A 16,225-nucleotide genomic window follows, 5' to 3' on the forward strand; every position below is an offset into this window, starting at 1 on the left:
AAATATATGTATTTTTCAAGCGAACATTTTAAATCAAATCTTTGCTTCTGGGGGATTCTACAAAATGTTGAAAAATTGAGTTAAAAATGTATATATATATTCAAAGATTTGCATACATTTTCACATTTGAATTTGTTTAAAAAAAAAGCAGATCTACAAGCTCGTAGCGCAGCACGAGCTTGGTGCCACGCTAAAAAAGCAGATCTACAAGCTCGTAGCGCAGCACGAGCTTGGTGCCACGCTAAAAAAGCAGATCTACAAGCTCGTAGCGCAGCACGAGCTTGGTGCCACGCTAAAAAAGCAGATCTACAAGCTCGTAGTGCAGCACGAGCTCGGTGCCACGCTATGAGCTGATATTTTTCTGCTATCTAGTCTGCCATGTTTTTAACCCATTAAAAACCGGTAAAGCATCTGTGTTTTTTTATTTTAGCTATAGCAAGTTTTTCAGAAAACTCTTATTTAGAACAGTGTTTTTTTTAAATCGCAGATATACAAGCTCACACCGCACCACTTCTTGCCGCGCTGCGAGCTTGTACATCTGCTTTTTTTGAACATTTTTGAAAAATCGTAACATTTTGTTTGAATTTTTGTTTTTATAATTTAGATTTTTGTTTTTTACACAAATCTTCTCTTCCAGGGGTTCCTGGCACAAAACATTTTCAGATCGGGGGTTCCGTGGCCAAATACATATCGTTTTGGGGGTCCTTGGCATGAAAAAGGTTTGAGAACTACTGATTTAGAAGGCATTTGGTCTCTGTAGTTTTTAACCTCAACCGGAACACAAACTATAAAATCAGCCAGGGGTTTTCATGCCCCTTTAAACCTGTATATGTCCAGTGGTTGTGGTGATGGTGGCGGGTGGTCCTTACCCAGCCTGCTCCAGGAGACGATGGGTCGGGGGTTGCCTGTAGCGATGCACTCCAAGATGGCGGTCTGGTGGACAGTGATGGTGATGTTCTGGGGTCCTGACAGAATGACTGGCTCCCTGTATGTCTTGGGGGCCCCGCCTGGATGGGGACAGCAAGGAGAAGACAGCGTGTTAAACTAAAGCTAGATCGGCATTTGGTGTAGATTGAAAAATAACGCACCAATACAGTGCAACTCAGATCCATTTTACTAAGTGGTTTAACTGAGGTGTTATTGATGAATTCCAAATATTATTATCAAAGTATTCTCGGGCCCCCCTGGACTGGCCTCATGGCACTTTCACTGATCTATGGCATCTATATACGTGTATATATGTATCTATGGGGGTGAGTTTAGGGATGGGACGATAATCGTTATTATCGTTTATCGTGATAAAAGAACGCTCACAATAATCGTATCGCAGAGATTTACATTTATCGTGAAGTTGTCCTCCGTCACACAGTAGGATGAATTAGTTTTTGTCGAGCTGCAAATTCAGAACCACTTAAACCCTCGATACTTGATAAAACGGACCTGTAAAGAGAGCATTTGGTACACTCTTACAGTACTTCACTCTACACAAATCAAATCTCCAAAAATAGCAGATCTAAAAGCTCACAACGCGTTGCAACGCGTTGTGAGCTTGTAGATCTACTATTTTTGGCGAACGTTCCCCCGATAATACTGTAGGGATGCTGGGAGTTCAAGTGGTTAACAAAAGTGGCATTTTAAGTTTTAAGCATATTTTGATTATCGCGATAATATCGTTAATCGCAATACTTTTTGACACAATAACCGTGACACGTAATTTCCAATTAGTCCCATCCCTGGTGGAGCCGGAAGAGATTTTACCGTACCGGTGACGTTGAGCGTGGCTTCGTGGCTGTAGCGTGTGTTGGCGATGTTGGCGGCCGCGCAGCGGTAAACGCCGGCATCCACCCGCCTCACTCCCGTTACCTGGAGGATCCCCATCGGCAGCAGAGTGAACCTGGCAACGCAATGGAGACGTTAGTGAGCGTCTTTAATACATCACGTCAGTAGGGCTGTCACACAGCATTTAAACAGTGGTGGAAAAAGTACTCAAATTCTTCACTTAAGTAAAAGTATCAATACCACAATGTAGAAATACTCCATTACAAGTAAAAGTCAAAAATTTGCTTGTGTAAAAGTACAAAAGTATTGGTGTCAAAATATACTTAAAGTACCAAAAGTAAAAGTAGTCGTTATGCAGAATGCCCCGTTTCAAGTTTTCAAATGTATAAATGTTCCAATATTGTCTGCTCATTTCTTTATGTCACTTCCAATTTCACTTGTTTAACCTGTATCCTGACTGAGTTCTCTATCCTGATTGGCGGACATCCCAAGAAGTCACCCCTTGACTGGAAGAGGGGGGGGGGCAAATACAGCACATGTTGACGATTCTGTCCCTATCGGAACATTAACTCGAACGGCGCTGAATGTGGAAGAACTGTACTTCCACACTCCAGGAATGCGGAAGTACAGTTCATTCCTGGAGTGCGGAAGTGCTTGGGACGGCGTCAGGTGACTGGAACGGTACCCCTTCCAGTTAGTGTTTGACGTTTGGTCACATTTGTCCCAAGAAGCCACAATATGCATTTTGGGGAGAGTCACAATATGCATTTTGCAATGTTGTAAAGTTTCTAAGTAGATTTACTCAAGTACTGTACTGTATTTTATTCTACTGGAGTATTTCCAATTTTCAGTACTTTTACTTCTACTCCACTACATCTCAGAGGCAAATATTGTACGTATTGTGAGCTTGTAGATCTGATATTTTCAAAAGATTTTTTATACACTTTATAGATTTGAAAAACGGGACATTCTGTGTGTGTGCGTGTGCGTGTGCGTGTGCGTGTGTGTGTGTGTGTGTGTACCTGTTATCGGTGTTGCTCAGAGGCACGTGGTCTCTCTCCCAGGTGATGTGGGCCTCAGGGACCCCGTTGACCAGACACTGGAATCGAGCCACTCCCCCCTCATCCACCCACATGGACTCTGGGTGACGGTGGAACTTAGGCAGAGCTGAGGAGAAACACAAAAAGGACCAGGAATTTAAAATTACAAATACAAATGTGTATTCTGTTTATTTCCATAATCACATTGGAACTCATCAATGTTCTGCGTTACGTGTGTGTGTGTGTGTGTGTGTGTGTGTGTGTGTGTGTGTGTGTGTGTGTGTGTGTGTGTGTGTGTGTGTGTGTGTGTGTGTGTGTGTGTGTGTGTGTGTGTGTGTGTGTGTGTGTGTGTGTGTGTGTGTGTGTGTGTGTACACATTCCCATACACAGACATGCACAAACGCACATTTGTGAGTATACATCCATGGACTATTCTCTACCTCTCTACCCCTCTCTCTCTCTCTCTCTCTCTCTCTCTCTCTCTCTCTCTCTCTCTCTCTCTCTCTCTCTCTCTCTCTCTCTCTCTCTCTCTCTCTCTGTCTCTCTGTCTCTCTCTCTCACACACACACACACACACACACACACAGACACAGGATTCTTAATAACCTGGTCATTGACTCATTGCCATAATCAATAACCACCCCCTCCCACCTCTCACACACACACACACACACACACACACACACACACACACACACACACACACACACACACACACACACACACACACACACAGAGGGTTGGCATGTGCAAATGAGAGAGCATCGCCATGGTAACGCTCTGCACTGACCAAACACCACCCAAGGTCCCACATCATTTATATTTGCTGGATTACCCATAATAAACCACTGCTTTTACAGAGCTATACGGGTGTGTGCGTGCGTGCGTGCGTGCGTGCGTGCGTGCGTGCGTGCGTGCAAACATTAATTTCCACAACACTGATGATGATAGTGCTGTCAAACAAGTCTATGAAGCTATCTATGAAATATGAAAAAGTCTAATCTGCAACACAATGTTATACAATATGTAGTGGGGGGGGGGGGTTCCCTGCTTCATCTCTCTCTCAGCTAAGGGGGTCCTTGGCCTGAAAAAATGTTGAAGACCCCTGCTTTAGAGGAGGGGACACAAGAAGAGCGTGTCAGAGGGGGTCTGGGGTTGCCAGGTACGGGGCGAAGGTGTTCGCTGTGTGACGCGCCATTTATAACCCCAAACTATGGCTTGTTTTGACAGGGGAGGGCAACCTGCCGAGAGGTTGAACCTCGCACAACAAAAGCCATTCCTTAGCCTTCCGCTTGCCGTTTTTATGACCCCCCCCCCCCCTCCCTTTCCTTCCAGCTCTTTAACAAATAGAAAAAATACATTTTCAGGTCAGGATACCAATTTCAGCCAGTCAGGAGAGAGGATACAGGATAAACAAGTGAAATTGGAAATGATGACACAAAGAAATGAGCAGGCAAACTTGGGACTGAAACACAAGGTGTTCATTCTCTCTTCCTGATTGGAGGAAATGTTGTAACCCACCTGAAAATGTATTATTTTCTGTTACTGAACAAACACTAGACTTTTTAACAATACATGTTTGGTTTTAACCGAAAAACCAAACCAAATCACGTTTAATTTAACGTGTAATGTAACTCTGAGAGTGTACAATTGGAAAGGGTCCATTTGGTTACATGTGTCTACTCTCAGAGAGCCACAAATGGCAAAATAAGGTAACGTAAAATAATATAAATAATAAAACATTAGCGAGGGTTTTATGTGCATAAAAACCGAAAGGTTTTACAGCAACAAGAAGAACAAAAGCCGATCTTTAGGCCTCCCGCTTGCCGTTTTTTCTTTTTTTATGACATTGTAGCATGAAGCCAGTATAGGTCACTATAAATAAAGTCTCGGCCTGGGGGAATGGCCGTACAACGCTGTCCTGGAGTGACACAGGGGAGAGAGTTATCCCTGGTTTAAATCAGTTTGATGACCGAACCTTATTGTGTAATCCCTACTGCTTCAAAGTGCACTCAATCAAATGCTCACATGGGCATAGCACTTCATGGCTTTCACTGCAGCTCTGCAACCTCGTTTTTTCTTCATTAAACCCTCAATAGCAAATGCACATTCAAATCTTACAGGACCACTTTGGCCATTTTCAACCTTGTCTTCGTATAAATGGACTCAGTGGTGGAAAAAGTACTCACATGTTTGACTTAAGTAAAAGTCTCAATACTGAAATTCAGAAGCACTCTGTTGCAAGTTAAAGTCCGGAATTAAAAATGTACTTGAGTAAAAGTACAAAAGTATTGGTATCAAAATGTACTTAAAGCACCAAAAGTAAAAGTACCAAAATGTTTGAAAATAGCAGATCTACAAGCTCACAACACGGCGCGATGCGACACGTTGTTTCAAATAGCCTAGGTATAAAATAGGGCTAAAGTGGTTAATGTATGTCTTACAATGTAATACTTTATAACTGCAAAATAACAAGTAAGTAAAGTTTTCAAATCAAACTTCATTATTATTATTATTAGTAGTATTATTATTACCTAACTTTTTAGTAATGCAAAAACATTAGCTTCTATTTCAGCATGCTAACTTTCCAGGAAGAGAAAGTGTGTAGTTTCTATTAGCTTGGAATCCCCTTCGATGATGTCACTGGTAGGCATGTTTCTGAACTGTCCACAGCCCTCATCTGAGACACAGAGTGAGCAGACAGAAATGGTGCCATATTATAACGAGCATTTCAACTTTCTCTTCCAATTATAAGAAGAGAAGGGTGAAAATGGGTGAAGTGCTCCTTTAAGTATCTACAAGCTCTCAATGCGCCACAATGTGACGCGTTGTGAGCTTGTAGATCTGCTATTCTTAGCGAAGAGATTTGGTGTAGATTGAAAAAGAATGCACCAAGTACAGTACAACTCAGGTCTGTTTTATTAAAGGTAGGGTAAGTGATTTTAAAGTACTATATTCTATTCTGATAGTAATCATTGTCACAGGGGTCTCTCCAGCTCTTTAGTAAACACAATATAGTACATTTTCAGGTAGGTGACACAATTTAAGCCAATCAGGAGAGAGCACTTAAAATTAATTTTCTGTTTAATAAAGAGCTGGAGAGACATGGGAGACTCTCCTTTTACTGAACAAACACTCTATAGCAACGAGTACTATCACAATATAGAGCTATTTAACACTTATTTTAACCAAAGTAAATCACTTACCCTACCTTGAAGTATAGAGTCTAAGACAATTCGTTAACCCATTAAAACCGGAAAAGCTTCTGTGTAAATTTTGATTTTAGCGTTGGCTATTCCAAAATAGCAGACATACAAGCTCACTGCGGGTCACTTCATGCCGCGCTGCGAGCTTGTACATCTACTATTTTTGAACAGTGTATAAGAACTACTGATTTAGAAGGTAATTGTAGAATTGGCCTCAGGTCTTAAACGGTTAAACTGAAGTGATATTGAATGAATTCCAACCAGTGGTGAAAAGTAACTAAGGAGATTTACTTAAGTACTGTACTTGAGTACAATTTTGAGGTATTTGCACTTTACTTGAGTATTTCTCATGTCCAATACTTTTGCTTCTACTCCACTACATATATTTTAGTACTTTTACTTTTGGTACTTTAAGTACATTTTGTAGCCAATACTTTCGTACTTTTACTTAAGCAAATTTTTAATTCTGGACTTACTTGCAACAGAGTATTTCTATATTGCAGTACTTTCACTCAAGTAAAGAATCTAAGTACCTTTTCCACCATTGATTCGAAACAATCATCAAAGCATTCAGGCGGCACCCCCTGGGACTTGTGCCTGTTGGGCACCCTAGGGTGCCACCACGGCACCCTATACTTTAGAGAAACCCCTAGCAGTAAGCCTATACTTACATGCCACCTGGACCTTGGCCTTGCGGCTGACCAGCATGCCGTAGCGGTTTTGCGCGGCACAGTCGTACTCTCCGGAGTCGGGGTCCGCGCCGTCCCGCCGCTTCTGGAAGCTCTGGATGTGCAGCGTGCCGTTGGCCAGCACGCGCACCCGCTGGCTGGTGGGCACCGGGACCCCGTTCCGACGCCACGTCACCATGATGGGCCCCTCGCCGCCCTCCACCCGACAGTCCAGCATCAGGGGGCGCTCTCTCACGGCGATGACATCGCTGGGCTCCAACAGGAAGGCCAGCTCGGACGATCGACATACATCTGTGACAGGAGGAGAGAGATGGGGATGTAAGGACGTTAATTGTGTGTAAAAAAAAAAGAAGACATTAGCATTGCTGTAGGAGTGGAAACATTATGCGTCCAAAAGGGTTACTTTTCAGCAGTGGTGGAAAAAGTAGAAATGTTGTACTTAAGTGAAAGTATCACTACTGCAATGTAGAAATACTCCGTTACAAGTAAATTCCGGAATTAAAAATGTACTTGTGTGAAAGTACAAAAGTATTGGCATAAAAATGTACTTAAAGTACCAAAAGTAAAATTACTCATTATGCAGAATGTCCCATTTCACAAGTTTTCAAAAGAATAATCTTTTGAAAATAGCAGATCTACAAGCTCATAATGCTTCGCCTCTTGTAGATCGGCTCTTCTCAAATGGCCAGAATGTATAGGGCTGAAGTGGTTAGTGTATATTTTGTAATAATAATCTAAATCTACAAAGTAACTAATAACTAAAGTTTTCAAATAATTGTAGTGGAGTAAAAGTACACTCTCTGAGTTACAGACGGCGGCAGGGGCTTAGGGGTGGCAGTGGCTCAGGGGTAGAGTGGCCGGGTAGAGTGAACTGGAAACTGCAAGGTTCCCAGTCCGATCCCGGGCTGGGGGGCTCCCCCAGAGTTAGCGTCGAAGTGTCCTTGAGCAAGACGCTGAACCTAATTGCTCCCGATGAGCAGGTTGGTGCCTTGCATGGTTTCCTCCGCCATCGGTGTATGAATGTGTGTGTGAATGGGTGAATGGAATGCACAATCTATGTAAAGCGCTTTGGATAAAAGCGCTATACAAATGCACCATTTACCATTTACAGACCGGTACGGGTCCATTTGGTTCAACACACTCTCAGAGATAGGGTCCATTTGGCTCAATACACTCTCAGAGATAGGGTCCATTTGGCTCTATACACTCTCAGACATAGGGTCCATTTGGTTCAATACACTCACAAAGATAGGGTCCATTTGGTTCCTAACTATCAATCATTTAGCTGGGGACCGCCTGGAACCCCGTCTAGGACCCCTGGGGGTCCCAGGTCCGTGTTGAGACCCAATGATATAAAGGCTGATCTACAACAGCACAGGGGGAGACATTGATGGAGAAAAATTATGGGGGGACATTTTTCACTCCACATGCAAAACCATCAGACTTGATTGACGTTCTTTCGCACAACCCCCAAAAAATAAACCCATGGCCTCAATAGCAGCCAAATGGTGCAGACCCACCCAGCCAGGGGACCCCAGAACAATGCAGGAACTTGGGGGAGAAGTGGTGGAAAGTAACTAAGTACATTTACTCAAGTACTGTCAAGTACTCAAGTACAATCACCTGCACACTTCTGGATCTGCGGCATATAGGTAAGCTAATGTAATATCTTATATTTGTTTCTCACTGTATATTATTATTTTTATTTTTATTTTTTCATCTCTTACGTGCATGTTGCACAATCTTTTAGCAGAACAATTCCCAACAACATTTCACTGCTTGTACTTGTATATAAGTCAGTGATTTAATATTTCCATACAAAAATAGCACATCTTACAAGCTTACATTAGATCTGCTATTTTCGAAAGTTTGACACATTTCGAAAACTTTAAGAAGACATGAGTCTGCATAATGAGTCCTATTATTTTTACTTTAAGTATGTTTTGATACCAATACTTTTAAGTTACAGGACTGCTATTTTTGAATATGCATATCTTTGAATATTTCATTTCATTTCATTTCAACCTTTATTTAATTCTCGTGAAACACACATATATATATTTTTTTTTACATCGATTTTTAACTCAAATCTTTGCTTCTGGGGGTCACTGGAACAAAATAGTTTGAGATGTGGGGTCGGCGGCCAAATACAAATAATTTTGGGGGATCCTTGACATGAAAATGTTACAGAACCACTGATATATAGCGTGGTAACGTGGTAAAGTTTTTCGGAAAAATATTAGGATTCAGAAGACATTTAAAAGTATTTCTTCCACCACTGGTGAGAACAATGCAGGCCGTGGGGGGAGGATGGGTGGTGATGATGGGTTTCCTTGCCGGGGTCAAGTTAGGAGAGCTGCTATTGAACCAGCTGCAAATAACGCACAACAATAGCTTTGCGATGATGCTTAATTCTAACCCCCCAAACCCCTTTAAAAAAGTCCCATCAGCCATCGTGCAGCCGCCCGCTAATACCGCCATCTGCCCCTTGTTATGCATCCCCTCCGACCCCTCCCGTCCCCTTGTCCCCTTTCACCCATCCTCCTAAGGTGACTTTCCCATGACACCCAGTCGCTCGCCCTTCTCTAGCCTTGACCTTGGGGGACAATCGCATCGTATTCCCCTCGTTTTCTTTAGTTGTGTGTTTTTTTTGGGGGGTTGTGGAGGGTCGAGCGTGTCCCCAAATTCGAAGTACCCCGCACAGAGTGACCCCATCGCAAGTAGCCGCTGTCTCTCTCCCAGCTGTTGTTGAAAGGTGCGATATAGGGACAACGGGCTGGTCTTGAACTTGCGTGACGCGAGATCAAGTTCAAATGAGGAGGTTTTGCAGCATCTGCTGGTGTAGCAACCCCACCTCTGTTCCCTTCGCTGTGCGCGACGCAAACCCCCACAGCCTCCATGTTGTAGGACAGTGGTTCTCAAAGTGGGGTCTGGGGACCCCCAGGGGTCATTGAGGTGGTTCCAGTGGGTCCCCAGGAAAATGTGTTAATATATCGTAGTAGCATCAAAACCACTTTGACCCCATTTTATACTCTAAAGTAGCAGATCGATAAGCTCACAAGGCGTCGCGACACGACACCTTGTGAGCTTGCTACTTTTGAAACTTTTTGACAAATGTTGAAAAATTGAAAGAATTGGGGATTATTTTGAACTTTTGAAACGCAAATCTTCTATTCTGGGGGTTCCTGGCAGGCTGGCACAACATACAATATTTTCAGATGGGGGTCCACAGCCAAATACATGTTAATTTGGGGGTCCTTAACTGTATAGTTTCTATTAGCCTGGAAACCCCATCGATGATGACACTGGTAGGCAGGTTTCTGAACAGCCCACAGCCCCACCAATGAGACACAGAGTGAGTAGACAGAAATGGTGGCATCTTATAATGACCATTAGTGAGGACCAATTATATGAAGATAAGGTTGAAAATGGGTGAAGGGCTCCTTCATTGACCACTTAAACCCTCTAGTAAACTTGACCTGAGTGGGCTCTGTACTTAGTCTGCTTTTTCCCCCGCTAAACCAAATCTCTTAGCCAAATTAGCTATAAGCTCAAGCCCATTTTTTACTTAAAGGAGTAGTCAGTGGTGTAAAGCAACTAAGTACATTTAGGCAAGTACTGTACTTAAGTACCATTTTGAGGTACTTTTACTTTACTGGAGTATTTCCAAATTTCAATACTTTTATTTCTACTCCACTACATCTCAGAGGCAAATATTGTACTTTTACTCCACTACAATTATTTGAAAACTTTAGTTACTAGTTAGTTACAAGTTACTGTACACTACGCGATGCGTCGCGTTGTGTACAAATGGAACCAAATGGACCCGTAAGGGTCCATTTGGTTCCATTTGTACACTCTCAGAGTTACAGATCTGCAAGGGTCCATATGGACCCCCCCCTCTTTGAGAGCCACCGCCCTAGATTATCTTTTTAAATTACACACTGGTAACGGATTGGTATCTGGAAAGAAAAATGGTATTGGTCATCTCCAGTTTTCTGCTGCCCTCCTCCATACATACACATCCATATCAAAGCAGCTAAATCAATGCACACACATGCATAAAACAGTGCTGCTATTCTGCATGGCAGCTGATTCTATAGGCTGTGTCAGAATCATGCTATATGTCTTGATGGCAATGCAGCCTTCCATGTTTGAACACTTGCAAGGTATTACACAACTAAATTCTTCACTTTCAGAAAGTCAACTTTGACTAGGGCTTGGTAGGAATGCACTAAGATGGTAAAATACCCTGTGTCATTACAGATTCTTTATGAAGTACAGTACTTACATTTTAAGTACTGTACTTAAGTACAATTTTGAGGTATTTTTACTTTACTGGAGTATTTCCAATTTGCTGAACTTTTACTTTTACTCCACTACAATTATTTGAAAACTTTAGTAACTAGTTACTTTGTAGATTTTGATTATTATTACAAAACATAAATCAACCACTTCAGCCATTTTAAAATAGCTGATCTACAAGCTCACAGCTTGTAGATGTGCTATTTTCAAAAGATGTTATACATTTGGCCTTGCTTTTTATTTCTTAACATGCATGGAGTAAAAGTACAATATTTGCCTCTGAGATGGAGTGGAGTAGAAGTAAAAGTATAGACAATTGGAAATACTCCAGTAAAGTAAAAGTATCTCAAATTTGTACTTAAGTACAGTACTTGAGTAAATGTACTTAGATACTTTACACCACTGTGAACTGATACCACCCCCCACCCTGACTAGCCTGCTGTCCCTTGTCCCCCACACACACACACACGGTCACTGATGAGATTGAGAGACCCCTGGGGGGAGGGATTGGGGAGGGGGATGGGGATGGGGGGCTTGCATCCCAGGTTAGAGCAATGCTTATCGAACGCCTGGCACTGAGACCTTTGGAGACCCACCAGTGTCAATCTCCTCTCCTGTGTGTGTGTGTGTGTGTGTGTGTGTGTGTGTGTGTGTGTGTGTGTGTGTGTGTGTGTGTGTGTGTGTGTGCGTGTGCGTGTGCGTGTGCGTGTGCGTGTGCGTGTGTGTGTGCGTGTGCGTGAGTTCTAATATGCGGAGTGGACATAAGCAGGGTTATGTCATACAAGGACACTTAATGGTTATTATTGGTTTATGCAACGCACTGTAGATGATATGCATTAGACCACGGACCCCCATTTGATACGGGACCCCCTCATCGTGAAATCCTCAGTGTTCATTTAACTCTGGAATGGAACCAAATGGACCTTCAAAGCTGCTTTGATAAAGGACAACGTAGGCTACAATCTTTACAGCCTGATTTGCTTTTGGAGAGGCAAACTCCATAGAATGTTCAAATGGAACCATTTATTTGGTTCCATTTCTACGCTCTTTGGAGTTACATTAGGAGTTACGTTTTTACTGTGTAGTAATAAGAAGCTGATGTTTTTAGGAATTAGGAGGACTCTCGACAGAACATGCTTACTAAGTGTTTTTTACAATTTCCCCCAAATCTCACAGCCGAAGCCCGTTTTTGCATTTCAATCAGTTATTATCATATTCATAGCATGAGTTCCGTCCGTTAAGGGTTCCCTTTTTGGCTGGTGTTAAGGTTTTAAAGAAAGCCCCTCTGAATGGCGATACCAAAATATACATCTCAATAGCTGCTCTGAATTAGCTGGCTGAAATGTGCGCCGGCCGTGACACACTGGCATTGACAAAGAGATCGATGGAGGGCTCCCTTCTTTTGTGGTTTGACTGCGTTCAGACGTTAAGACTCCTAATCGGTCCGTACGCACGCCTCTGAGGCAGAGCCACGCATGATGGATGAAAAGCCAGGGCGAAACGGCAGGAAAGAACCTTCCATTGAAGGGATAGTTCACCCACAAATTCCTCAACCCGTGACGCCTTGAATTCATGCAGATTGTTCTTGTTTTTGTTTTTGTCGCTTTCTTGGTCCAATATTCCAATATTTGAATGACTGAAGTCAATCGGAGGCCAATGCAAAACTACGTAGGAAAAAAAGTAACTCCAAGAGAACTCTCACAGTGTAATCACTGGGATGACTACTGCTGTCCAGTTTATCAGTGAATGCTTTAAATATAGTATTGTTCTTGTCAGTGGTGGAAAGTAACTAAGTACATTTATTCAAGTACTGTACTTAAGTACAATTTTGAGGTATTTGTACTTTACTTGAGTATTTCCAATTTCCAATATTTTTACTTGTACTCCACTACATCTTAGAGGGGAATGTTGTACTTTTACTCCACTACAATTATTTGAAAACTTTAGTTACTAGTTACTATGTAGATTTTGATTAATATTACAAAACATACATTAACCACTTCAGCCCTATATACATTTCGAAAATAGCAGATCAACAAGCTCACAATCCGTCACGATGCGACACATTGTGAGCTTGTTGTAGCTATTTTCAAAATATATTTATACATTTGAAAACTTGAAATGGGACATTCTTCATAATGAGTACTATTATTTTTGGTACTTTGCCAATACTTTTGTACTTTTACTCAAGTACTTTTGAATTCCGGACTTTTACTTGAGTATTTCTATATTGCAGTATTGATACTTTTACTTAAGTAAAGTACTTTTTCCACCATTGGCTCTTGTTAAACTTGGCATACTATTTACTTCAATTCATAAGATATTGGAATATTGGATCCGGAATGCGACAAAACAACTCTCCATCAATTCAAGGCTTCATGGGGTTAGTTAATTGATAGAACAAAAAGTCATTTTGTGGGTGAACTATCCCTTTAAAAACTTCAACTTCAACTTCAGCAGCCAAAAACTAGACACTGTGGTCTTATCATAGTGTGATCAAGCCAACATTGCTCAAATGTACTGTTGCTGCTATTGTATACACATAACACAGGGAAACTGTTGTTACAGCTGATATAAAACATGTAGATAGAAGGTAGCTTGCACATGTTTTCATGTTGATGTGACTCAGTAGTATTACGATCGCTGCTGGTTCTCAAATTGTGGGTCGGGGCCTTAAGAAAAGGGGGGTTGGGGGTTGACTGCATCAAGAGTAATCAACAAACTATAACATAAAAACTGGTCGAACATTAGCCAAATTGTCATATAATATAAGAAAGAGGCCCCAAAAAAAGGCATTGCGCGGCGTTGCATGCTTGTAGATCTGCTATTTTCACAATATTTATCTGTGGAACTAAGTCAAACTAGATGTAATGCCTCAACTTCTACAATTCCAAGTGCTTGTCAGGGTGGGGGGGTCCCCAGTTCACATATGATTATTTTGGGGGGTCACGGCCTGAAACGGTTGAGGACCACTGCTATAGTACATGCAAGTGTCTCTTCTATACCCATATATACACATGCTTTTTTCTAGACTTTGTGGACTGCACAAAATTGCACTCGTGTGAACCTTCTTGGCTCTGGGCAGAAAGTATGTCTGTCCGCTGACGACAACTTGCCCTACGATACTGAATCTGTGCAGCATTGGGGATGAGCAAAATGTTGATGAGGGTGGCGGAGGGTGCGATAAATTTAGATTTCTTTTTAGGGGAGGGAGGGAGGGGGGCTGGCTGTCCAGCGAGCGAGCGAGCGACCCGAGCGACCCTCACTACCGCAGGGCTGCATGGTTGTAACCCCTCTAGCCCCTTGAGGGTCATGAGAGAGGTGGCGGAGGCGGAATGGATGCATGGGGGGGAGGACAGAGGTTGGGAGATGGATGGAAGGACAGCTTGTGTGTCCCCACCCCTCCCCAATCCCTCCGTTGCCCCGCTCAGCCCCATTGTTTACTAGAGCGCTGTATGTGAACTTCACACATCCATTGTTCACCGTGGCCTTGACACCCAGGAGCCAGAGAGAGAGAGAGAGAGAGAGAGAGATATGAGAAGGAGAGTGTTTCTGAGAGACAGGGAGAGCAGATCTATAAGCAGATCTACAAGCAGATCTACAAGCAGATCTACAAGCTCATAGCGCGGCACAGAGTGCTGCGCTATGAGCTTGTAGATCTTTAATTTTTGAATAGCCAAAGTATAAAAGGTTAAAGTGGTTAAAATTATTGTGACGCTACATTAACTACTTTTGCTGGGGACCCCTGGGGGTCCCAGGACCACACTTTGAGAACCAATGATCTATCTATCTATCTATGATTGATCAGACGTTCGATGGAGACTCGTATAACTCTAACTGTGCTGGTTAACACAGAAATTACCAGGTTGTCACCATTACATGTCAGGTCATTAATGCCCCAAAAAGATAATGTAAGCATGAGACTGGAAGTAAAATCAAAGGTCAGATATTGTTTACTTTTCTGTTCCAGCTAAATCAAAACTGTAAGCTTGAACAAGACACACTGAGTGGTTGAAACTAACTTAGCACATGTATTCACTGTACTTAAGTACAATTTTGAAGTGCTTTTACTTTACTTGAGTATGTCAATTCAATACTTTCAATACTATATACTTATATTGCACTTTTCAATGCACTACAATTATTTGAAAACTTCTGTTACTTTTAACAGAAGCTGTTGTATTTCCTCGTTTCCATCAAGTGTAATACCGGCTTTCACTTGATGTGCCCCGCCACTACCACCCATTGAGGAATACATGGGACCTCCGACACAGACGGGATTAAAACACATTATTTGTAGAAAAACACGGACTAATACAGTGCACACAGGTTCTGAATGGCGAGTTAACATCCTTGGCTACAGGGTCAGCACTTTACATGTTGCAAATACACAGAGAAGTACAGGCTTTGCGAGCACATGTCTAGTGAGAAATACACAGATACAGTACAAAAGCAAATGTCAGACTCGATAAAATACATCTATGATAGTCTTGATCCAAGGCTCTATTTCTTCCACCACCGCACAACACACACACTTCCAGTGGTGGAAAGTAACTAGGTGCATTTACTCAAGTACTGTACTTAAGTACAATTTTGAGGTATTTTTTACTTTACTGGAGTAACTCCAATTTTCAGTACTTTTACTTCTACTCCACTACATCTCAGAGGCTAATATTGTACTTTTACTCCACTACAATTATTTGAAAACTTTAGTTTCTAGTTACTTTGTAGATTTTGATTTTGATTGCAAAACATACATTAACCACTTCAGCCCTATATACATTTATACAAAATGTGTCGCGATGCGACGCATTGTGAGCTTGTAGACCATCTTCAAAAGATTTGTATACATTTGAAAACGTGAAATGGGACCTTCTGCATAATGAGTGCTTTTACTTTTGGTACTTTAAGTACATTTGGATGTCAATACTTTTGCACTTTTACTCAAGTACATTTTGAATTCCGGACTTTCACTTGTAACAGAGTATGTCTATATTGCAGTATTGATACTTTTACTTAAGTAAAACATGTGAGTACTTTTTCCACCGCTGCACAAAAAGCCACTTGGTTGCGCATGAGCAGCTATAGCGTGTCCCTCCTGCCATGGATCCATTACACAGGGAGGGGTTGAGTTTAAACAAAGCTGTGAATACACGGGCCGGAGGAGAGGACCCCCCCCCCCCAAACCTCAGCCTCGGGGCTGACT

General features: G+C 42.1%; 1 protein-coding gene across 1 annotated transcript in view; it reads right to left on the bottom strand.

The window, feature by feature from the left end:
• LOC308095743 (immunoglobulin superfamily DCC subclass member 3-like) overlaps nucleotides 1-6,946 on the bottom strand; it is a gene marked incomplete at its 3' end in the record, with an annotated part of 34,488 nt that extends 27,542 nt beyond the window's left edge. Inside the window, exons 1-4 of the mRNA XM_080442782.1 lie at nucleotides 6,697-6,946; nucleotides 2,802-2,946; nucleotides 1,764-1,894; nucleotides 870-1,007 (exon numbers count right to left, since the gene is read on the bottom strand). Of these exons, the coding sequence (XP_080298908.1) occupies nucleotides 870-1,007; nucleotides 1,764-1,894; nucleotides 2,802-2,946; nucleotides 6,697-6,931 (649 nt within the window). The 5' untranslated portion in view covers nucleotides 6,932-6,946. The remainder of the gene's footprint in view (nucleotides 1-869; nucleotides 1,008-1,763; nucleotides 1,895-2,801; nucleotides 2,947-6,696) is intronic.
• Nucleotides 6,947-16,225: the final 9,279 nt, after the last annotated feature.

The sequence above is a fragment of the Gymnoscopelus braueri genome (genome assembly GCF_963280865.1).
Source record: "Gymnoscopelus braueri genome assembly, chromosome: 11".
Taxonomy (NCBI): Eukaryota; Metazoa; Chordata; class Actinopteri; order Myctophiformes; family Myctophidae; genus Gymnoscopelus; species Gymnoscopelus braueri.